General features: G+C 45.8%; 1 protein-coding gene across 1 annotated transcript in view; it reads left to right on the top strand.

Moving 5' to 3' along the window:
- Positions 1-24,586, top strand: part of TDP1 (tyrosyl-DNA phosphodiesterase 1) — a 139,974-nt gene that overhangs the window by 98,107 nt on the left and 17,281 nt on the right. Inside the window, exon 15 of the mRNA XM_019552395.1 lies at positions 18,702-18,816. Coding sequence (XP_019407940.1) covers positions 18,702-18,816 — 115 coding nt within the window. The remainder of the gene's footprint in view (positions 1-18,701; positions 18,817-24,586) is intronic.

The raw sequence follows: 24,586 nt of genomic DNA on the forward strand, positions 1-24,586 counted from the left end.
TGAGATGTATCTGTGGATGCATGACAAGGTGCGGTTGGCCTTCCTGACTGCATCCCCACACTGCTGGCCCATGTTCATCTTGACATCAGTGATGACTCCAAGATTCTTTTCTGCCTCTGTACTGATGAGAAGGGAGTTTCCCAGCCTGTAGGTATGGTGCTGGTTCTTCCTCCCCAGGTGCATCACCTTGTACTTGTCAGTATTGAATCCATCCTATTCTCATCTGCCTATCCCTGTAACCTGTCTAGGTCCGATTGTAGCCTATTCCTCCCTTCTAGTGTGCCCACGTCCCCCCACATCTTCGTGTCATCAGCAAATTTGAACAGGGTGCTTTTTACCCCCTTGTCCAAGTCACAGATGAAGATATTGAACAGTGCGGGCCGAAGGACTGAGCCCTGCAGAACCCCACTGCCCACATCCCTTCAGGTCGAAAATGACCCATCCACTACCACTCTCTGGGTGCGGCCCTCCAGCCAGTTGGCGACCCATTTGACTGCGTGGGTGTTGACACCACAGTCCTCCAGTTTCTTAATGAGAACAGGGTGAGAGACAGTGTTGAAGGCCTTCCGAAAGTCCAGAAAGACTATGTCCACTGCTAAGTTCAGTAATCAAATTTAACCAACATCAGTTAAGTGTGATACTACATCCATCCAAGTTTACCTTGAACTAGTTTCGGCCAGTTTATGTGCACTGAACTGGTTTCTGATCACTTATACCCAGTAGTGACACATAGTGGGTGCACGTGCACCCCCTGACAGGCAGCGCTCCCCACTTAGGCGATGGATGGGAAGGCAAGCAGGAGCGCTGGTTCCCCCCAGAGAGCACCAGTTGGGGAGTTGGGGGTGCCAGAAGAAGCGCCCCTGGCACTTCCAGGTTGGTGCAGTCAGCTGCGGGGGGGGGGAATCCCCTCCCCCGGTCACTGACTGGCTGCTGGGAGGCGCAGGGGGGCAAATGCCCCCCCTTCCAACTCAGGAGGCACCAGTTCTCCATGCTTATACAGGTTTACATGTTAAATTTGTCCTTAGCCTTTAGCATAGTGAGCTTGTCACATCTGAGATGAAATCAGTTTGGTTTTTTTCAGGTAAGCTCAGGATGGAAGAGTGATGAATCCTGAAACAGGAGAACCAAGAAGTCGGGTGTTAGCATTAGATCTTAAAAAAACACACGGCCTGAGCGACTGGGAGGTGTAGGGGTCTCAGAGGAACAGAGACAGAAGGGGGTTGGCCAGGGTGGAGAAATAAGCAGCTTATTCCAAGAAAGAATGCTTGGGAAGCCAAGAGAAGAGGGAGATTAACCAGACCACAGTGTTTGAGCCTCTTAAATTTCTTTAATCTGAGTAGTGTCCAGCGTTAGAGTGATGTACCAGGGTTGTAATGCAACAGAATTAACAGCAAGTGACTCTGAGGCTTTGTTGACATGTGGAATAACCCACTGTTGTGGTTGGAAAATCTATCTTATTGGAGAGTCTGAAATGAAGAAAGAGAATGATATCCAGTGCTATTCCCATCTGAAGGTAGAAAAGCGTGCTGAGCTGGTAGGAGCTCTGGTATAGGCATGGTATTAGCATCTGTCATATTTGCTAGTGTGTATTGTGTTGCACATGCAAGATTAGATAACACTAGGTCTGAAACACTGAGAGTCATCTGCATCTATGTACAATAAGGCTTCAATGGTAAAGCTGAAATGGATTCAGCAACTACAGGAAGTGCTAAAGAAAATGTCACATTGAAACTAAAGTCCAGATTTCAAATGCTCAGTCTCTAGATATTGAAAAGCTTCAGTTTAGGCACCTGGCCAAATGTTGGATCTTCAAGCATGTTTAGCTCTCAGTAGCTAAATGTGAAAGTAATAAAATGATTCCCACTAGCTCAAAGATACCTGCTTCCTATGTTGGTAAGGCAGCTCTTAGAACCATAGAGCCTGATGGACAGTCCTCTAGTATCTGCACTGGCTTCCAATCCCTTTTCATTTCTGGTTTAGGCTTAGTTGTAATTCTCAAATCACAAAAGATTCCAGTCCCATCTGCATTCAAGGCATCACCCCATCTGCGAACAATATGTAATAGTTGTTGCCTGTATTATTGGAGCAGGCAGGAGCCCTAGTTATGGACTTGGGAGTCATTTGTGGTGAGTTCTGCACAAACACGGCAAAAAGAGAGACTTGGATCTTTTACTCAAGGAATGAGACAAGAAAGAGCATGTGTACACAAACAGACAGAAGATAGCAGTGTTACTTTGGGGCAATGGAGACACTTCAGAAAGAAACACCTAAGCTGAGGACAAATGACCACCTCTTAAAGCAGGGGCGGGCAATTATTTCGAGCAAAGGGTCGTTTTCCAAGTTTTGGCAAGCTATCAAGGACTGCAAGGATAGCCGTGCCCCTTGACAGGTGCCCTGCCCCCTAGTCACCATCTTGGGACTGGAAGTCCCTCCCCCCAGCCCCTGACCTTTGCCACAAGAAATCCCTCCCCTTGCCCCCCAGAAGTACTTATTTCAGCAAGGGGGGTTGCCATCACTACAACATTCATTAATTTTATTTCAAAAAATATTTTTGTTGTGATTCATATGCATTTGTATAGTGTACATAGGGGTGATGGTATAATAGCTTAAAATGAAGTCTTACTCTTGTATATTGTGGGAGGGTGTGGCTGGGTGGGTATAGGTTTGTGGGGATATGGGTGTGTGTGGGGGGGTTTGTAGGGGTGTGGGGGAGCATGTGGAGGTATGGAGTGTTGGTGGGTATGGGGTTTGTGGAGAGAGGGTGGCTGGGGAGGTTTGTGGCATGCGTGGAGGGGGACGGTTTGCCCATAGTCCCCCTCCCCACCACCAGTGGCAGGCGGATCCCTTGCCAGCACTCCTCCAAGGCCAGGCTCTGCACTTCTGACCCTGGGGCACTGGTGCGGGCCCTGTGTTCCTGCTTACCACCACTTCCCCTGCCCGTCTGCCACTGCTGCCGTTCTCATGATGCTTCCCCATCCCCCACTGCTCACTGTTCCAGCACCACGTCCCAGCTGCATGGCCAAGACTGCAGGACACAGTAGGAACCAGACTGGCCTGGCTAGCACTGCATGGAGCTAGCTGAGAATTGCGGGGGCTGGGCCAGTTCCTGCTGAGTCCTGCAGCCCAGTGCTGCAACCGGGAACCATGTAGTACCAGAGTGGCAGCAGCTGTGGGTAGGAAAGTAGGGAAATGGCTGCAGCAGGCAGCAGGGGAGTGGCACTGAGCAGAACACAGAGTGCAGCAACAGCTGGGCAGGAGCACGGGACCCATGCCAGTGCGCTGAAGCCGGCACCAGCGGGGGCCCAGGCTGAGGCATGGGCCAGCAGGAGCTCTATGGAGCTGGGCACAGCACCAGCAGGGAGAGGTGGGGAGCCAGCCCAGCTCCATAAAGCCCCTGCCAGCCTGGGCCTCATGCTTCTGCTGGCCTGCCCTGGGCCCCTTGCCTGTGTTGGCCCTGGTGCACTGGCACAGGCCCTACACTCCCACCCAGCTGTTGCTGCACTCCATGTGCCCACTCACTGCCCCTTCCTTCTGCCTCCCACAGCCATTTTCCTGCTCCCCCCGCCCCACACACACACACCTGCTGGCCACTCTGACACCATGTGGTTCCCGGTTGCAGCGCTGGGGCTGCAGAAGCCAGCTCAGCCCAGCCCTGAGGACGGGGGTGATTGCCTGCAGTCCTCCCCTGCCTCCTTTCCCCCTTCTTTCTCATCTGAATTTTCCTCTGGCACAGGGAGGCCATAACAGCTAGGCAGAGACTTCCTGCGGGGGGTGGGGGTGGGGGTGGGGTAGGGCCAGGCCAGCCTTGCTGCTCCAGCTGCTTAGTCCTATTGCTTGCTCCCCCTAGGCCCTACTGCCGTTGACTCCTGTCATCCTTGACAGGCAGTCGGGGGCAGATTAATATTAATTTTCTAAAATTTTTTTGGAGCCCTGCGGGTTGGATAGAATGACCTGGTGGGCCGGATTTTGCCTGCCCTTGTCTTAAAGGAATCTCCTTTTGCAGTGAATTTCTAGAGACTAGATGAATCTCAAGTCTGATTAACTTTAGGAAATCCTCCAAAAAAACTTCCTTTATGACAAAGCTTTCCCATTCATAATCAAAATGACATCCACAACATCAACCACCTTTCTAACTCCCACTACAATTCTACCTTATAGCAATCCCATATTACCATAAGCAGGGGAAATGAGCCATAAATTCCATCTAATCTACTAAGCACTTAGTAGATATGTTGCCAACATCGTAGATGGAAAATACTCATCCTATCTTGACAGGTAATGACATAAATGTGACAACTATTCAGGCCTCATTTTATCCAGTCTACCAGGCCACTCTCATCTTTATGGAAAAATGGCAGTTTGTGTCATGGTCCATCATATTTTTCTCAGTAACAATATCTGAGAGTTTAGTGGGCTTTATCTGATTTGACAAAGTACTCTGTGTTAGATTAGCCTTTTGTGTGACTGGCATTCAAAAACTAGATTAGAAATTATTCATCTGAGGCTAACAGCTAGTTTAGATATATTTGAAGAATAGCCACTTGGAATACATCACTCTTTATGAAAAGTATTGATCCTATTAAACTGGGTGCAATACAAAGGCATTTTCCTACCAGTAGATTCAGAATGCTTTCTCTTCTTTCCATTTTGTTTTATTTTTTCTCTGCTCTGTTTTTTCTCTTTATGCAACAACACTCTCCTGCATACATTGGTGTACTGAAGTTTACTGTGTTGTGTATATGACTTGCATTTACTCTTTACTGTGTGTGTATTTGTGAGAAGATAAGACCAAAGTGAAAATAACTCCAGTAATTCAAATGTTCAGACTGAACCTGCACAGATCTTATTTAATCCATGTTGTTTTTATTTGTCTAATGGCTTAGCATTCTGAATGCAGCTACTTTTCATTCTTCAAGTGATGTCTGAGGAAGAATGTATCAGTTAGAAATAATCAGTGCATCTGTTTAGATAACTGTTCTCATCAGGGACCTGATGTTTATACCAGGTATAATTAAATAATCAGTTACTATATCTGATAATTTTTCAGGAAGTCAACTAACTCACAAAAACTAATATGTATTAATATTTCTGCTGCTTTTACCTGGTGCGTTTTCTAGTCGTAGCTGTAGGATAAATTGTTTAAATCAGAGGTTTCTCAAACTTCCCTAAAACTGACTATTACTTCTTAGAGTAATTCATGAACACCCAGCCCTCCCATGTCTGAATGCACAACATGCTATGGTAACTAAATCATTTTTTATAGACAAAGCAACGTTAAGTAAAAAGCTACTTTATATTGTTTCACTGGTGTATCTAATCCCAAAGAACAGTTTTGGTTTTATTCTTCCTTTTCATTAACTGCTGTTGGGGGCTGTTCTGGTTGCTCTTGTTTTTTCAGCTGCTTTGCAGGCATCCAGGATCATCATCGTTCTGAAGATTAACACTGGACTTTCTGTAACACTCGTTGCTCTAGATTGAGGCTGTCCAACAGGCAGAAAAGGGTTAATGGCATTGGTGGCTTGGTGGCATTGCTGCTTCAACCACTACAATGGTGCAGCTCTGAAACCCTGAGGTGAATGCTGCCACCGCTTGTCCCCACTTCTCCTTGCCCATCCCTGAGCTTAGGGTCTTCTATGTTGGTGAATAAAATCAGCGACAGGAGAAGAGGCAGATGAGCAGCAGAACCCCCTGGGTTCTGGAGTTATGTCAGTGTAGCATGTGCCAACAGCTCGCTGCTGCAGATGGATCATACGGCTTATGAGATGTTCCATGGTTCAGATCCAGCCTGCAGGGCCAAATGGGTTAGATACCCCTGCTATAGATTAGAAGGTAATAGCAAGGGGTTAGGACTAGTTATACTAGATCACTAGCAAATACGTCATGTACTACCAGTCATCCAAGATGACAAGTTGATCATCACAAATTGATATCATTTGGTCATAGATACCACATGAGCTGCCTTCTACAGCACTGATAACCTTTTGGAGCCACAGCTATGGTGTAGGCATATTTTCCAACTGCCTGGCCTCCAGCACGGGTGCTGTCAAAGTCACCTGCTGCCAGAATTCTTTTAAAGCCCCTCTGTCTCTGTGGGCCAGGTCCTTCCCACCAGCCATATATTGCAAGCCCCTATTCCATAGGATTTTGTGCAAATGGTGAATCTTCCACCTCTGGAGCTGACCCATCTTAATGCTACTAACCCTTTCTGTCCCAGTGGAAAAAGCTACTACCTTGGTATCCGTTTGATACTGCCCAGATCAGAGTGTTTTAAAAGTGAGTAAAAACTTGATGTCTGGATTTTGTGATGTTTGAGTTGTTCTGACTGTTTGACAGAGACTATGATTCAACTGAACAAAGCCATTGAAAAGACATACCAAGCACTAATGATTTTTCAATTACTATTTAAACCTATTCTGAGGGACAGATAATGAAATGTGGCTTTTAATCACACTTGTGAATTGCGTTAGCCACATGTGGGCTTTAAAAATGATGATTAATATAAGATTCATGGGAAAGAAGCTTAAAATATGTCTCTAATGTGTTTATTTCCTGAATTCTGAACATTTGTGTCAGTACCTTCCTATATGCTAAAAAAGGAAAGTTTGAATGTATCCTAAAGGCGATAGCAAATCTCCAAATGATTCTTGCTTATTCTTTACAATATTTTTTATTTATACAGCACTGAAGACAATGTGCAAGCTGAATACCTTTTTAATGGTTATATGATATTCTCAGATTTATCTAGACTCTGTGGCATAAGATTGCACTTATAGAGGTGGTTACCATTAAACAAGCAGTTCACCAATAAATAGTGGTATTCAGTTACTTCCTCTTGAATTCATTATCTAATATAATTGCGTGGCAGATTTATAATTGAATAGGGAATTCAGTTGCCATTCAAGTTGATTCTGTTTTTATACTTCTTTGTGAGAATTGCTTGCCCTCAACCTTTTCTTCTAGTAGGGCCCAGCAAGGTAATTCCTCTGTGAATTTGATTTCAAAGATGTCTGTACTGCAAGTTAGTCTCAAGTCTGCCTTAACAATTCATTGTCAAACTCATGAAGTGGTAATGATGGGCTGTCCTACTTCTGCATTGCCCAAGTAGAATTCTTTGTTACTGTTTCTTTCTGCTTTGGTACCTCCCAAGGCTTTCCAGGAATGGAATGAAATATTTCCTTAATTTTGTTCCCATAGAAACCATATCCTATTACCTCATAGTCTCCCACAAAAGTTCTTTCTATGCATGAAAGCTTGCCAAGGAGATATGGGTGCAGACATCTTCATTTTAGCCTGTGTGTTGAGGGTGAGAAAACAGGAGGGAGTATGTGCCTGTCTTAGTTCAATTATCCGCTCCTGCACTGCTTTGGTGCGTGCGCCGGGTGTCAGACGCAATGGTGCTTCGTGCAACCTCTGGGGGGGCCCTTGGTCACTTTGGGGAGAACCCCAAAACTCACATGCCATGACTTTGGATGGATCTTCAGTGGAGGGGTCTCCCATCAAGGGTACCTTCAGAGTTGTAGTGTCCCCCAGTGGATGTACATGGGGCTCCACCTCTCCTACACCCTGTCCATATGCCAGCCCTCAAGAAGAGCCTCAGGATCTTAAAGCGACTTGCCCTCTGGTGATGTCAGTCCCAGACCTTCACACCCCTTTCTCTTCTGTTGGTTCTACTTTTGTTTTGTTTGGATACTGGGTCCTCTGGATGTTCCGCTCTTGGCGACATCTCTCTAGTAGCCTGGTGATTCTGGTTGGCTCCGTATCCTACCGTCGTCCCTTGGCACTGCCTGTGTCCCCCTGCCGAAACCTCAAGAACAATAGATGACAAAGTAAGGAAAAAGGAAAGAAAAGAAGGAAAAGAAAGGAACCACTCCAGAAAACTGGAGGTACAGGCATAAGATAATTTTTTTAAAAAAAAGCAAAAGACTGAAGAAGGAGAGGGCTGGCAGGCTAGACGGCCCTTCTTCCCCCTGAACTCTAGCCTGAGCCCTGCGCATCTCCCTGACATGGTTCCACATCCTCGCCCCAGCTGGGGTCTTCTTCGGCTCCTCTCTGAGTTGCCTCTGGTCCTGTGCACCAGTAACATCAGCAGCCAATGCCAGAAGCTCTCACAGCCTCTGCTGCCACCAACACCTGCATCCACTTCGGATCTCGTTGATGCTGCTGGTGCTGGGTGCTGCCAGTGTGAGGGATGCTTGCAGTCTCTCCTGCTCCTGGCATCCCCACTCACTTGTTCTCAGAGCCGGCTTGTATTTCCACCATGTGGCGTCTCCTGCTGACATCACCTGGCTCCTGCTGTAGATAAGTGTGGCTAATAAAACACACGGGCATTTCCCCCCGGCATGTTCTTTCTGGGCCTTGGCATCCTAGAACAGGTAAGGTTTTCTCTTTTCCAGGACTTTTCTTTTGGGGTTGGGTTACCCCTGTCCCAGGCTCCCCCACAGGTGGGACTCCTTGCTCCCCCATGCTTGTACCCCCAGGACACAACCCCCCCTTTAAGATGCCTTGGGGCACTTCATTCTTCTGTCTCCGGGTCCTGTCAACTCGGTTGTCTCTTTAGTTTGGTGCTCTGGGTCGCCGGATCTGGTCTCGTTCCCACATCTGGATAAGAAATCCGCTACCACATTACTTTTCCCTGGTCAGTATACTATATGGAATTTAAATAGTTGTAAGGCAAGAGCTCACCTTGTGATCCAAGCATTGTTGATCTTGGCTGTACTAAGCCACTTTAAGGGAGCATGGTTGGTCACAAGCTTAAATTCCATTCCCATTAAATAGTACCTGAAATGTTCTACCACCCAGCGGCTCTCCAGGCACTCTCGTTCTGTTGTCGCATACCGTCTCCACTGGTAGCAGTTTGCGGCTGGCATAGGTGACTGGCCTCTCTATCCTGTCCTCTTCCTTGGTTAGGACTGCCCTGATGGCAGTTTCCAAGGCATCTGTCTGCAAGACTAAAGGTTTTCAAAAATCAGGCACATGTATCATGACATCCTTGCATAAGGCCTTTGGTAATTCAAAATTTTGTGTAATTTTTCATGTCCATTTTATGGTCCCTGCTCACCGTCCCCTTAGGGCTTCTGTAAGGGGCACCACTAGTTCGGAAAAACCAGGGACAAATCGTTGGTAATAGTTAGTCATAGGAAGGATCTAAGATGTCTCCTGTTCTAGGGTGTGGTAAAGTTGCAAATTGTCTCCACTTTATCTGCTAATGGTCTGATTGTACCCCTTCCAACCAAAACCCCCAGATATTTAGTTTCTCTCTGGGCCAGGGTGCATTTTGGTAGATTAGCTGTCAACCTTGTTTTCTGTAATTCTGACAGTATGGCCTTAAGGGACCTTTTGTGTTGCACCCAGGTTTGAGAAAACACGATGATGCTGTTGTCTATATAAGCCGTGGCATATTTGGCATGCGGCGCTAAGATCTGATCCATTAGGAGCTGGAATGTCACAGCCGCCCCTTGGAGCCTGAATGGCATTCGAATAAACTCATAGAGTCCCCAAAGGGTCCCAAAAGCTTGGCTGGTCTCCTTTGGCCACAGGAATCTGCTAGTACCCTTTTGCAAGGTCAAGTGTAATATCTTGGGCGTTCCCGATGCGTTCCACCAGTTAGGTTACATGAGGCATAGGGAACACATTGAAGACAGCCATCACATTCAAACGCCTATAATTGACGCATAACTGCAGGGATCCATCAGGTTTGTGTAGTTATACATCTATCCAGGAGCTCTGCCATGGGCTCCTGGATAGACATATAACTCGTTGTTCCAGCACCTTCTCTATCTCCTTACGGACTTCTTCTAAGAGGTGGTGGGGTACTGGCTGCCACTTCTCCCACACTTTGGCCCACAGCGATGTTTTTATTGAATGGTAGGTGGTCTAGACCCATCCGGGTTCCTCATGGAATACATCCCAAAACTCCCTCAACAATGCCTGCATTTCGCATCTTTGGGTCATCAACAGTTCTTTGCCTATTTGGATCTGACTTTCTGCCTTAACTACCCCTTCTTCCTTAGTCATCCCTTGTGGCCTGAGGTCTTTGGGATCTGCTTCTGTAAAAGTGGCCTATCCCTCAGGTTCCCGCCACTCCTGCAGGAGATTTACATGGTAAATCTGCCTCTCTTGCAGGTGACCCAGCCGGTGAGCCTCATAGTCCACAGGTCCGACCCTGTGAGTTGCTTTGAACAATCCCTGCCACTGAGTCAGTAGCTTACTTGTGAATGTGGGCAGAAGCACCAACACCCTCTGTCTGGGTTCATATTCTCTCTCCTTGGTGCAACTGTCATATCTTTCCTTTTGGCGAAGTTGTGCTTCTTGTATATTATCTTTGGCCAGGTCCTGGGCCACTTGGACCCTGTGCTGGAACTCTTGCTAGTAAGCTGTCAGCTCTCTCGAGTTTCCCACATCCTGTTCCCAATCTTCCATTAGGGCTTGGAGGAGGCCCTTCAGACAATGTCCTAGTACCATTTTGAAGGGAGAGTATTTTGTGGAATCCTGTGGGGTGTCCCAAATTGTGAATAATACTAGCGGGAGAAGTAAGTCCCATTTTCGTGGATCCCGTCATGCATCGACGTAGCATCCATTTTATAGTTCCTTTGAGGCACCCTACTAGGCCATTAATCTGGGGGTGGTATACCGAGGTGCAAAGATGCTTTATCCAAAGTGTATGGCATACCACTCATAGCACCCTGGACATAAAATTCTGCCCTTGATCCATTAGCATTTCTTTTGGTATCCCCATCCTGGCTATCCATTTAATGAGCTGTTCCGCTATCTGTGAGGCAGTCACTGCTCGAAGTGGCACCACTTCAGGATACCATGTGGTGTAGTCCATTAATACTAATATATATTGGTGCCCAGCTCTGCTGCAGGGAAAGGGTCCTACCACATCCATAGCTATCCTTGAAAAGGGAACGTGGATGACGGGCATTGGTTGAAGTAGGGCCCGTGCTGAGTGGTCCTCCCTCATCTTCTGGCACTCAGGGCAGGCTGTGCACTGGTGAGCGATATCCTCCCCCAACCCAGACCAAAAAAAACATTGAGTCACCCTCACGATGGTTTTGTCTCAACCTAGATGCCTCCCTGTGGGAGTGGAACGAGCCAATTGCCATATAACTTGGTGGAACCAGGTGAGAACCACCAACTGTGTGTCTTCAGATTTGCCCGGCTTACCCTGTTGTACGCAATACAAAAGTTGATTTCTTACCTCAAATCATGGGGTTTGAATCGGCGTCAGTGCCGAGCTGTCCCTGGCATCGTGGGCCTGCATTATGAGCGTTCGAAGTTCGTGATCTTCTTCTTGGGCTTCCCAAAACTCCAGGCAGCTTGCTATATCACAGAGGTCTGACTCATCGGCAAACCCCTTGCTGTCCTCGAGTTTGCCCAGTCATCCTTCACGGTTCTGGATCTTCCTACACTCAACTTCGGCGTCACAGACTCTATTCAGGGTATCATAGATTGGTGCCCAGTCTTGCCCTAACGTCATATCGCAGGTCAACTGTGAGGTACCATGCCTATCAGTAGCTTCCCCTGGTGCTCCATCACCCAAAGTTGTATCCACTGGCAGTCAGTCCATTTTGTTTCTCCATGGAGACATGTCACCTTTACTGGGTTGGCTCTCCCATCCCTTTAGGGCCTCACCAGATCAGCCCTCACTAGGGACTGAGTGTACCCTGAATCCAATGTGGGCTGTACAGGGCGGCCTTCTACCCAGACTTCCACTATGGGCTGTCCCCAAGTTGCACCATCTCCCCCAGCCACACGGCTGCAATCCATGGGTTCACTTGTCTCCTGCTCTCTCTGCCCCCCAACCTGTGTTTTTGGGATACTATCTGGGTGCCACTGCTCTGTGGAACTACTAAAGCAATCTCTCAAAGTGCCTGTTTCTCCCGCACTGGAAGCATATTGTTTCCTTTGTTGCCCCTCGACTGGGTGGCTGTCTCTGATCAGGTTCCCTCGGTAATGGAGCTGTAGGTCCCGGATTTTGCTTTTCGCAGGGGTAACCCACTTCTGATGTTGCAAAGGCCTCTTCCAGCTTCAAGGCCTCATCGCACATGCATGGGAATGCTGATGGACCCAATGTTGCGTTCGTTCTCCTAAGTCCTTTTTGGACTTGCTCCAGGAGGATCTGATCTGCTAGAGCATCTCTAACATGCACCGGAGGATTCACCCATTTATTCAAGAGGTCTCATAGCAACTGTAATAATATCCTGGGCCGCCTCTCTTCCAGCTCTTTCTTTGCCCAAAACAGCTTGCGGTTGATTTCCAGTCTATACAAGATAGCTGTTTTCACTTGCTCGTAATTGTGGGCTATGTCCCTCGGGAGAGCCCGGTATGCAGCCTGGGCTTTGCCTGGCACAAGTGCACCTAGTTGACTGGCCCAATATCCTTTATTGAGCCTGGTCGCTATGGCGTGGCGTTAGAAAGCCTCGATGTAGGCCTCCGGGTCATCATCTCAAGTCATCTTCGGCATTTTGAAGGAAGCCAGGCTGTGCCGCAGCCAGTCCTGCTCTCAGTCCGTCGTTTGCTGTTGGGCATCTAGGATCTAGGTCAGGGCTTGTAGGTTTTGTAGTTTCATAGTTGGTAGGGTTGGAATGGACCTGAGCAGATCATCGAGTCCAACCCCCTGCCATGGCAGGAGAAAGTACTGGGGTCAAACGACCCCAGCAAGGTGTTCATCTAGCCTCTTAAAGAAGCCCAGGGTAAGAGCCAGCACCACTTCCCTTGGAAGTTGGTTCCGGATCCTAGCTGCCCTGACAGTGAAATAGTGCCTCGTGATGTCTAGTCTGAATCTACCCTCTGCCAGCTTGTGACAGTTATTTCCAGTCACTCCTGGTAGTGCTCGGAGGAACAGGGACTCCCCCAGTGCCTGCTGGTCCCCTCTGACTAGTGTGTAACAGGGCACTAGATCCTGCTCAGCCTTCTCTTGTGGAGGCTGAACAGGTTCAGGTCCCATAACCTCTCCTCATAGGGCCTGCCCTGCTGCCCCCTGATCATGCAAGTGGCCTTCTCTGGACCCTCTCCATGTTGTCCACATCCCTCCTGAAGTGCGGCGCCCAGAACTGGACGCAGTACTCCAGCTGCAGCCTGACCAGTGTTGCATAGAGGGGGAGTATCACCTCCTTGGACCTGCTTGAGATGTATCTGTGGATGCATGACAAGGTGCGGTTGGCCTTCCTGACTGCCTCCCCACACTGCTGGCCCATGTTCATCTTGACATCAGTGATGATTCCAAGATCGTTTTCTGCCTCTGCACTGACAAGAAGGGAGTTCCCCAGCCTGTAGGTAGGGTGCTAGTTCTTCCTTCTCAGGTATGTCACCTTGCATTTGTCGGTGTTGAATCCCATCCTGTTCTCATCCACCCACCCCTGTAACTTGTCTAGGTCTGATTGCAGCCTATTCCTCCCTTCTAGTGTGCCGCATCCCCCCACATCTTCGTGTCGTCAGCAAATTTGAACAGGGTGCTTTTTACCCCCTCATCCAAGTCACTGATGAAGATGTTGAACAGTGTGGGCCCGAGGACCGAGCCCTGTGGAGCCCCACTGCCCACATCCCTTCAGGTCGAAAATGACCCATCCACCACCACTCGCTGGGTGCGGCCCTCCAGCCAGTTAGCAACCCATTTGACTGTGTAGGTGTCGACACCACAGTCCCCTAGTTTTTTAATGAGAATGGGGTGAGAGACAGTATCAAAGGCCTTCCTAACATTCAGAAAGACTATGTCCAGTGCTACTCCTGCATCTAAGGATTTTGTGACCTGGTCATAGAAGGCCACCAGGTTGGTCTGACAGGACCTGCCTCTAATGACCCCGTGTTGGTTGCCCCTAAGCAACCAACACGTTGACCTAGGACATCCGGAGAGGTCATGGCCGCGGGTTGCACGTTGTTGTATTCTTCAATATCTGGGTCTCCTTGCTACTTCTCTGCCAATGCCCCACTTTGTGCCCATCTAAGTTTGATTATCTACTCCCGCACCGCTTTGGCACGTGCGCCTGGTGTTGGATGCGATCGGGCTTCACACAACCTCTGGGGAGGCCCTCAATCACTTCAGGGAGAACTCCAAAACTCGCATGCCATAACTTTGGATGGATCTTCAGTGGAAGGGTCTGCCGTTGAGGGTACCTTCGGAGTTGTTGCGTCCCCTGGCGGAAGTACATGGGGCTCCACCTCTCCTACACCCTGTCCATACGCTAGCCCTCAAGACGAGCCTCGGGATCTTTATGTGGCTTGCCCTCCAGTGATGTCAGTCCCGGACCTTCACACCCCTTTCTCTTCTGTTGGTTCTACTTTTGTTTTGTTTGGACACTGGGGCCTGTAGATGTTCTACTCTCAACAACATCTCTCTAGTAGCCTGGTGATTCTGGTTAGCTCTGTCTGCTACTGTCGTCCCTTGGCACTGCCTGTGTTCCCCTGCTGAAACCTCAAGAACAATAGACGATAAAGTAATCAATGAGAACCTACACCAAAGTAAGGAAAAAGGAAAGAGAACAAAGAAAAGAAAGGAACCGCTCCAGAAAACTGGAGACACCAGCAAAAAAATAATTTAAAAAAAGGAAAAGACTGAAGAGGGAGAGGGTTGGCGGGCTAAACAGCCCTTCTTCCCTCTGAACTCTAGCCTGAGCCCAGCGCATCTCCCTGACACTGTTCCATGTCCTCACTCCAGCCAGGGTCTTCTGCTCCTCTCCTAGCCACCTCTGGTCCCGTGCACCAGTGCCACCTGCAGCCGATGCAGGACGCTCTTGCAGCCTCTGCTGTCATCAATGCATGCCTCTGGGTTGGATCTCATTGATTCTGCCAGTGCTGGGTGCTACCAGCATGTGTGATGCTTGCAGCCTCTCCTGCTCCTGGCGTCCCCGCTCGCTCGTTCTCAGAGCTGGCTTTTATTTCTGCTGGGCAGCGTCTCCCACTGACATCACCCAACTCCAGCTGTAGATAAGCATGGCTAATAAACCACACTGATGTTTCCTCCTGGCGTGTTCTTTCTGGCCCTCAGTGTGCTAGAACAGGTAAGTTGTTTTTTTTCTTTTTTCCAGGGTTTTTCCTTTGGGATTGGGTTACCCCTGTCCTAGTTCCCCTGCAGGCAGGGCTCCTTTCTCCCCCATGCTTGTACACCCCCCCCCCCGGGACAGAGTAAAGGGGAAACAGAAAGGGAAATATGTCTGTGTGAACTTTTGGAAAAGACGAGCATTTTTTTAAAGTTTTGTTTGTTTGTTTTGTTTTGTTTTTAAATCAAGAGAAGTTTGTGATCTGCTGTTGGCACCAGCCTGATTTTGCTCTAAGTAGTAAATGTTGTAAATGAAGACAGCTGCTTCTTTGTTGAGGAGAGCAGCCATCTGACATATTTTTCCTAGTCTGCAGGAGTGCAGTGGGCTAAGACCCAGCCCTCAAAGCATAATATCTTCATAAATTTTGGAAAACAGTTTCAATCTGATAGAATTTGGCAGTCAAAGTAGTTCTTGCAAAAAGAACAAATTTGCATCAAGTTGTCAGAAATATACACATTTTTAATATGAAAATAGGAAAAAAGTATAAAAGAGCATGGCAATCTTATCCTTGAGTATGCTAGCCTAGTTTAGTAGTTTTTAACCTGTGGTCTGTGTACCCCTTGGGGTCCACAGACAATGTCTAAGGGGTCATGAAAGATGACTATGATCAGTCAAATGTATGCGACTCCCCACACTTACAATTCAAAGGGGTCTATACCTCCATTCAGAATTTCCAAAGGGGTCTACACCTCCATTCAAAATTTTTTTAAGGGTCCACAAATGAAAAAGAAGTTGAAACCACTGGTCTAGTTCACATACTTTCTTTGCTCTAGGATGCCATGTAGGAAAAATAGTATTTTTGAGGCTGGAGATTCCTATTGGTTTACTGTTTTACAGAGAAGTACTTTAATGGAACCTTACAGAAAAGGGGAAAGGAGACAGCAAGAAGAGTAACTTTCAAAGCAAAGTAAATGTGCAAGTGTGACTATGAAGGAATACAGGGAAAGACAAGGAAGAGAAGTGCAAAGCATTGTGCTAGAAATGAGGATAAGCCTGGAAAAAAGAGAAGCAAAGATAATACATAATGTAACAGGACAAGACAATACAGAACAGAAAAATGCTTCCCAGCTTATCTTAAAAGGAAATTAATCTTTTTAAAGACAAAAGGAGAGACAGGTAATAGAGGAGGTAGAGAAATAAAGGAATTAAGAGGACTGGTCAGAGGTAAAGAAGACATCAAAAATAAATCCTAGAAGGTTAAATACTGCATGTTTGTTTATTATATGCATTATTGTATTTGCTTGCTTGCTTCAGAAGCACTGTTTTAAGCTCCAATGTGCAACAGAGGTGCTGGCAGAATACTTTTTTTTGCTCAGAGTTGATTTGAATTGGTTCAAATTGCTGGGCTGGGTTACTTGAGCAACTCTATTTAAGTATTACATGCCACTTGGACAGTTATTTTTCAGATTTCAAACTGCATTTCTCCTTGTGATCTGAGGTCATATGGATGAAACAATATCATTGCTAGTACTGGTCAGACTTAATCTGTTGAGTTCTGTATCATGATAGTCAGAAACCACTATCTGATGTACCAGAGGGATTTTAAAGACTTCCAAATTCACCTAGCCTGTGGGGTGTCAAAGATGCAGCCTGTAGGCTGGATACCTACCGGCCTTGGAGCCTTATCATGCTGCCTGTGGGTCTGACTCACCCCATATGCTGCATACAGCACATACCAGTTCCAGCCTTATGTTGCATGTAGTACACAAAACTGAAGGCAACATATGCACTGTATGCAGCACAGGGCTAAGCCAGGACATGTACTGCCTATGCCAGACCAGACCTGGACAGTAGACTGGGGGCTGGTCTACACTGGGCCCAGAGCCTGGCTCCACGTGCCAAATCCAGTATGCAGGGCCTATCTAGTGTGGGCACCACATGAAGCACATGTCCAGACTGGCTCTGCTGCCACGTACAATGCATGCCCTGGACCAGCTTGGCATGCCATGCACTGGGTCAAGGCCTGCTGCATGTTGCACTCGGGGCCAGGATACACACTGCATTCAGTACCAGCACTGGAAGGGCCCTGCATGCTGAATCCAATATGCAAAGCTAGTATGTGGGTCAGTCCAGCCTGCAGACCAGCTCTGTACCCTCATCTGGCCCACATGGCTGAATGTTTGACATCCTTGATCTAGCCAACTATGTAATACTGTACGTGGAGGGTGTGAGAGAATGCTGTAGGCAGTCAGTTTGTGTCCTGAATTATGTGATTTAATTGAACTATCACAGCTTGCAATTAAAAATGTTGTTAATGATTGCAACTTGATCCCACCCGATAAAAAAAAAAAAGACAGTAGAACTAATACTAATAGATCTGTTGGTGAGAGGGGTTGTATGTAAAAAGTCTGGTTGTAGGCTCTCTGCTTTCTATGCACTAGGAAATCCTAAGGATATTTTAGATGCTACTGTTCTATTCCAGCCCTGATTATGAACTTGAGCTTACTTGCATTGCAGCTTAAATTTTCTCTAGTCCTAACAATAAAAGCCTCTTGGAGGCGAAAACAATCGAGACTTGCTTGCCACAAAATCTTTCATAATGCAATAGTTAGGTATCTGACTTCTTTTTTTTGCTCTGTAATCCAACTGAACATTTTCATATGTGCCCCCTACCAGCTTTCTTACAGTCTTACATATACAGAAGTTGATTGGTATTAACTTGGAAGTTCTTTGTCAGTCAGTCCTTTGCATTTAGGTTAATTTATATTTGGAGCCAAAGTCTAAGTTTGAAGTTATTGTCTAAACTCTTACTAAATTTAAAGGTCCTAGAGTAGGCCCTAAAAATGTAATTTAGTGCCCACAGTTATCCAGCCAGTGCCTTTTTTTTTCTTTTCTCCCTTATGTGGAAGGCTGTGTTTTCACTCGTTCTTAAGGAAGGCCTGAGCTCCTACCTTCTTGCCTTGTTTGCTTGTACTATTACAGAGTCAATTAATCTAGAATCTAGCAAAACTCAGGGAACAAAGCCATATGCCAAAGACTAACAGACACTTCAGCTCTGATAAAGACATATGACAGAATTTACTTAAGGCTTTTGTAGAGAGCTGTGTGTTCTGCAGAGTTTGGAAATTTATTTTTAGGCATAGAAATACTTTTGGATTAGTATAGTCTTCAGTCCTTTTAAGGCTTCAGTTTTTTCAGTTAATAAACTAAATTGTTACGCTCACACACATTTAAGGTCCTCAACATTTTGGTTGGGCCTAGTTTTGAATAATTCATCAAAAAATCAAACAGAAAGTTGTTCCCTTGAGAGAGGTTCAGCCTTCTGTAGGTTTTTCAGAACATCTCCCCATATTATGATGGGATACACTGCCTATTCTAGTTCCTACAAGTGTATCAGGCAATTTAATTGCAGTTACCTAGATAGAAACAAGGCCCTAAGCCCAATTTTCCATATTGAGTATGGAGTTGTATTGGTAGAGTTGGTAGAGGCTTAAGAGACTAGGAGGATTAATGCCAAGCGATGGGGGAAAAGAGGAGAGAAGCGAGTCTGGACTTCTAAGGTTGGGGGATGTTTCAATGTTTTTCTTCATGCCCAAAATAGAGAAGCAAACTTCTTTTAAAACTATGCTGGTCATTGGTGAGGGAGACTTTTCCTTGAAACAGCATTTTATTTGCACGAAGGTAATACATCTCTCTAATTTCTTTCTGTGTATTTTTCCACAGGGGTTGGATACAGCTTACTTCCATGTGAAGGAGAATTTTTTTTCAGAAAATAAAGAGTCATTGGCATCTTTTCCTGTGCCTTATGATTTGCCTCTGGAACAGTATGGAAGCAAAGGTAAGTCATACCTGTGAAAGAAGGGAAAGGTGTGAGAGAAATTAATTCCTCTAATCTGCCAGTGAACAAATAAATTAGTTGTCTTATTTTTGAAGGCAGTCAAACTTCTTGTATTCCATTATTTCTGTAGACATAAGTGAATCTAGCCCCATCCCCTGCCCGGCCCCAGCCTCCCAGCACTTAAAAAAAAAAAAAGGCGCCCCACACTCGCCAGCTGTAGCAGCAACGATTGGGGCTCGTGGCAGAGCCCTCCCACGCAACACGGGGCAGTAGAGGACAGTGAGGAACACCCCCCCGCTTGGCGCCCGTGCAGCAGCTGTTGCATTGCACAGGTGCAGTGTGGCTCTGCAGGGTGCTGTGCACCGTCTGGGAGCTGGGGTGGCTCCACCTGTCAGCCAGAAATTAAACGTATCTTGAAGAGCAGGGATGTCAAACTAGCCTGATGCCCCAGACTGGATCTGGACCATGGGACCCCTTGGGAGCCCTGGGGCTCAAGGAGGCAGTGGTGGTAGCACTGGCCAATGCAGCAGCAGTGGACAAACTACTGCAGGCCAGACAGTTGCTTTCTGTGCTGGGCCACTCCCTCATCTGGCAACACCCCCAGGTTCTAGTAGCTGAGTGGGCTGGATGGATCTGCTCTGCTGGCCAGATTTTTGATGCTCCTGTTCCCCAGTTATCTTCCTCTATAAAAATTCCTAGCTATCATAATTAAAATGCCCTCTTCCCTGCCCCCTACCCCTTTTCCAGCTACAGTTCTGAGAGTTCTGTAGTTGTATATTTAAACAGGCAGTTTCCAAAAAACTTCAGCTCTTAGCTGTCTGTACCCAGTAATTTATATTTCCATGAAGAATTCTGTTTTGACTGTGTGCCTGCTTTGGGGGTATCCATTCCCTAGTGCAAGAAAAATCAGAACCTGCCATTTGAAAGAAGTTTGCTCTCAGAGGTAGGGGCAAGCCATTCTAATTAAACTAACCATGAGGGCCTCGCTGCTACATTTTCCCCGGTTATCTTCCTGAGTATATTTGACCTTGCTTCCTTGGGAAGGGAGCCAATTGCTCCTCTTACTAGAATAGGTGTTCAAAGCATGTGTATTGGATAGGACAGAGCCACTTTGAGAATTTCATCACTGGTCTCTCTGCTTATGGGGAATGCAGTTAGGTCGGGAGGGATGCAGCTGACAGAATTCTGTATAAAAGCCGAAAATACAGTGTGAGCAATTATCCTTCATCTAAGGAAACCATATTGACTGATTCCTACTTCTAGTGACAGAAAGACTCGAGGGATTTTGTACAAACCTGTAATCATGAGAGACTAAGGAACTGCACATACTATTTTCATATAACCAAGAAAATCCCCACTAACTGGAGATGAGAATACATCAGAATTCAGGAGAGTGGCTCAATGGGCTCATTTCTATTACAAGGTCCGTATATAGAAGAAAATGAATTATTTTGCACAGATTCCAGTGCTGGGCCAGACATATGCCAAGTGGTCTGGAATCTGGATTGTACCTCCTTATCATAAAAGTAAAAATGAAAGGATGGATTTATTAGAATATGAGAGAGTTTTTTTCCTGGGTAAAAAGGTGATTCAGGAGAGGAAATAGATCCTCTTGGAGTATCTTCACCTGGCGTATAAGTCGAGCATCGGCAGATCAACAAATAGACCCTAGCTTTCATTGTAAAAACAGTTCCCAATTACACAGGGAAAATGACACTAGAGGGAAGACTGTATCTGCCGTGTGTAGTGAGAATCTCCTCAGGAAATGAGTGCCAAAAGCCCTCTCTAGCTAACTTAAATGGCAGTTCTATCAAGTCAAAGTACTGTTACATGCTATAGCAATGAGTGAATTTGGTCCCCATTTCCTTTTTAACAATTTTTCTCATAAAGCAGTAGTGAGAAAAGTGATTCTGACAAAACAGTCTTTACTCCTAAATTTGAGCACTGCTTGAAAAATGTGCCTGGTCATTTCATTAAGTTCAGACTTCCTGACTCCCAGGGACAACCTAACTGCCTGAGGCTGCTGGGCTCTTGTAGGTAATGGGTTTCAGCATAGATCCTAAATTCAGACAGATCAGGCAATTTCAAGTGCTCTCAGAAGCTGGTCTATCATAGTCATCTCTTTTCTGGCTCCCCCTCCTCCCCACCTTTCTTCCAAGGCTTTTTGAAAAGTACTGCCAGTTTCACATGAGACAGATAACTACTTGGCTTCCTATTATTTGCATTGTTATTCTTCCTCCTACAGAGATGGATTATCCCATCCTCACTAAATAATCATAGCTTGAGATGTTGATTTATTCACTGAAACGTGCTAATGGGCTCAAGATGACACTGATACCATAATTATAAATGATTATTTTTCTGTATAAATATAACAGATTTAAAGTACTTCTGCTGCTTTCTTCTAGCTTTCAGGCAGCATTTTAGGCTGATGTCTTTTGTGCTGTCTACAGTGTAATAAGGTTTTGCAGAACTGGTGCTGAGGATTGTAAATTGTACCCTGTCTGCCAACTGTTCTGGAGAGGCTTCCCCCACAGGGAAGGTGGCAGGGCGTTATGTTCACCTGTGTGTCACTGCAGTTCGTAATAGTGGAACAGCTTCAAGTTGTGGCTGGAGCTCTGGGAGACTGTTTGGGAATATTTTATGTTCATTTGCATTGGCTGAGAAAATAAGCAAGATAAATTGATTTTTGAATGCTTGAAATTGCCACCAAACAATGGTGTTAGAATTGATTAGCTCACTGAGCAGGCGATTCAAAAAAAGTATACTGGGAAGATGAATGTGAATTGTGTAAGGGATTTGGAAGACTTGGAGAAGGCAATGTTGCCGTTGATAAGAAGGATGCAGTTGCCATATGTGAAACAGGTGTGTGAGGCTAGGATGGTTATATCCTGGGTGACCAAGTTGTTAGCAGATGCGCCAGGAGCACAGCACTATCTCTCCCTCTCCACTTGGAAAGGTAAATGTCTCTTCTCTCCAGTGCAGGCCCTTGATCACAATTATCCCCTCTTTTGTTATCCAGAGATTGGACTCCTGCAGTGCATTCTGCCTTGCTCCATTTGGGAGCTCAAGGTAGTGCATAATGCTGCAGTCTGCTTAATTCAGTGGAGCTGCGCAGTGAGAATCCACTAGATCGGTGCCCTGAGATCTGCCCTGGCAGGCAGTAGTTTGACTGGACTGCAAGGTTTTGACTCGGCTTTAAATCCTTAATTAGTTTGGGACCTAGTTACTGAAAAATCTTCTCTCCTCGTAATCTATTGCCACAGTCGATCAGCAGAAGTGTTAGAGCTGGAGTTTCTTCATTGTAAACCAGAAGGAGCTGCTGCTGCATTGCTGGTGAGAAGGCCAGTGTTTTGGAACTAGCTGTCTGATGTAGGCTGCCAGATCTCAGGGGAATTCACCTTCTAAGTATGCTGCAAAATCTGTTCTTTTTGTTCTTCTCCAGGGCTGTTGAAGAAGTGATGGGATGAGGTGGCACAGTAATGAATAATTATTTCTCTTGGGGCCTAGGTCTGGTCTGCATTGCTTAGTTTTGCCAGGAGAACTTCAGTGCTGCAGGCAAACGTGAGGATATATTTGTATTCATAGCCCCCTTTCATTCTGCCTGCAGAGCATTGCCTGCTCTGGGAGGAACAGAAACCTTCTGCTGCCACAGGAAAACTGTCAGAAGGCGTATGCATATTTCCTTATGCTTCCTGCTGCCAGCAGTGTCCCCCTTACCAGTTAGTACCTGCCAAGGCAAGTGCCAGCAGAGCTGCTGTAGTGAGGCTGCATGGCCCTTGTATGAACTCTTGTGCATCTGTCTTCCAGTACAAGTCCTAACCTACAAGGCAGGCACTTAAAATATTTTTATTAATTTCCAGAGAATGTAATAAAATCTAGAATATTCTGATATTGTAGGAAACCAATTAAAAGGGAGCCATATAATTGACAGAAACAGTGATAAAGTTCAGCAGAATTTGCTGGGTTTTGTGACTAAAGAGTTTGGTCCAGTTCAGTTTCTTTTACCTGTTGCACACATGGCATATGAAGGTCTGAAATTGTCTGGTTGGAAGACTAGGGGTGGAGAATGTCATGGGAAGATTGGACCACACTCATTGAACTGTGCTGAAACCTTTGCATTGGTTGTCTTAGGCTACTTTTGGTCATCTCTGCTAACTTCACCTGTTCCTTTTTCCTCCTGAATTATTCCATTGACTCCATGGGATGTTTCTAAATGCATAATGGCCACACTATTACTTCCACGAATTATTTTTTTTAGCAGGGTAAAACTACCTGACTTGCTAGCTAGAAGAGATTTGATCAAAGACTAATAGCAAATGGGATTGAAATTTGATTTAATATAAGCTTAAGTACAGTACTGTGAAAAATGAGCAATAGGCCAGGCAGTTCATTACATATGCAGCCTTTGACAACCGTTAATTCCAAAATAGAATGGAAAACTAGAATTAATTTCACAACAACCATTATATTCTTACCAAAGGGTCCTGTTTGTTGTATTCAGTATTCCATTGCAGCATCATTACAACAAAGAACAGATCAACCTTTCCCCTGTGAACTGTGATATCTGTTACATAGTTGGTTCTTAGAAACTTGGCCTGAACTATGGCTACTTCTGATTGAATGTCATTCAACAAGAGCCTATTTCCACTCTAAATTTCCCTTGGCTTTTAGCACTTAGTGCAAGTGCCTGGGCAAAACAGAGATTATTTTAGGATGTTTGCTTTTATATACTTGTGTTCTTTTTTTTTTTAATCTCTAAGTAGAATCATCTGTTTAAAGGCCTGAGATGGTTTTGGCTTTTTTTCCCCATTAGTACTTGAAAGAAGAGATTAGTAGTCCTCCAATTCCGCTAAAAGAAAATCTCTGCGTTGTTGCTCTAAGTCTTATGTCCACATTTTCTACTATATCAAGGAAAAGAGAGACGAGAAGGAAGGAGGAAAACTATAAGGACAGCATTTGTAGCTCCCTTATTCTCAAACTGCCATGGCACTGTAAATTATGATAGTTAATGCAGTAAAGAATTAACGAAGGGGAGTGCAATTACAGCATGCCACTTACCTGCCCCTACCATGTCTCTCTCCTGTCATTGGCTGAAGAAAGGTACTTGGCAGAGGTATCTGCTCTGCCAACTTTAAGCTGGTTAAGAATTTCTCTGGTGATAAAGAAGTCTGAGCTTGTAAATTGTGGCCAAATTGTATCTTGCTTTTCAGAGGACTTCACTAATCCAAAAGAATCAGTATTGCCAGGCAGAGAGATGATGTTATAATCCTGATCTTTAATGATTAAATTATATTTTTTTCTGTCCTCTTGTTCCTTTTTCCAGCATGCAGGATCACAGATAAAAGTTGCTAGTCAGAAGCTGGTTATTCCAGTTCATTAAAGGTTTTCACACTGAAAGTTTAAATTTAAAAGCTATTATGAATGATGAATTTGCAGTAATTAGCTAATTGTCTCTTCACAATAGCATAGTTAGATTGAAATCTTCTATTAATGAATTGAAATTTAAACAACGAGGAGTAGGAAAGAGTCGCTTCTATCTTGTAATAACCTCCTTTGTAAGTGTTACATGTGGTTTTGCACATTAAGTGCTTCTTGTCTCACTTTGAGCCCATGGGGTAGTGTTGCCGGCACAAGGTGCCTGAGGGAGGCAACAATTGGGTTCGTTGCCCGGTGTGCGTCGCGCCAATAAACACACTGGGGGGAGAAGTAGACAGAGTTTATTTGAGCTCAAGTAAAAGGCACAGGGAGACTGTATGGTCTCAAATCC

The sequence above is a fragment of the Crocodylus porosus genome, unplaced genomic scaffold (genome assembly GCF_001723895.1).
Source record: "Crocodylus porosus isolate Cpor-Errol unplaced genomic scaffold, CroPor_comp1, whole genome shotgun sequence".
NCBI classification, from domain to species: domain Eukaryota; kingdom Metazoa; phylum Chordata; order Crocodylia; family Crocodylidae; genus Crocodylus; species Crocodylus porosus.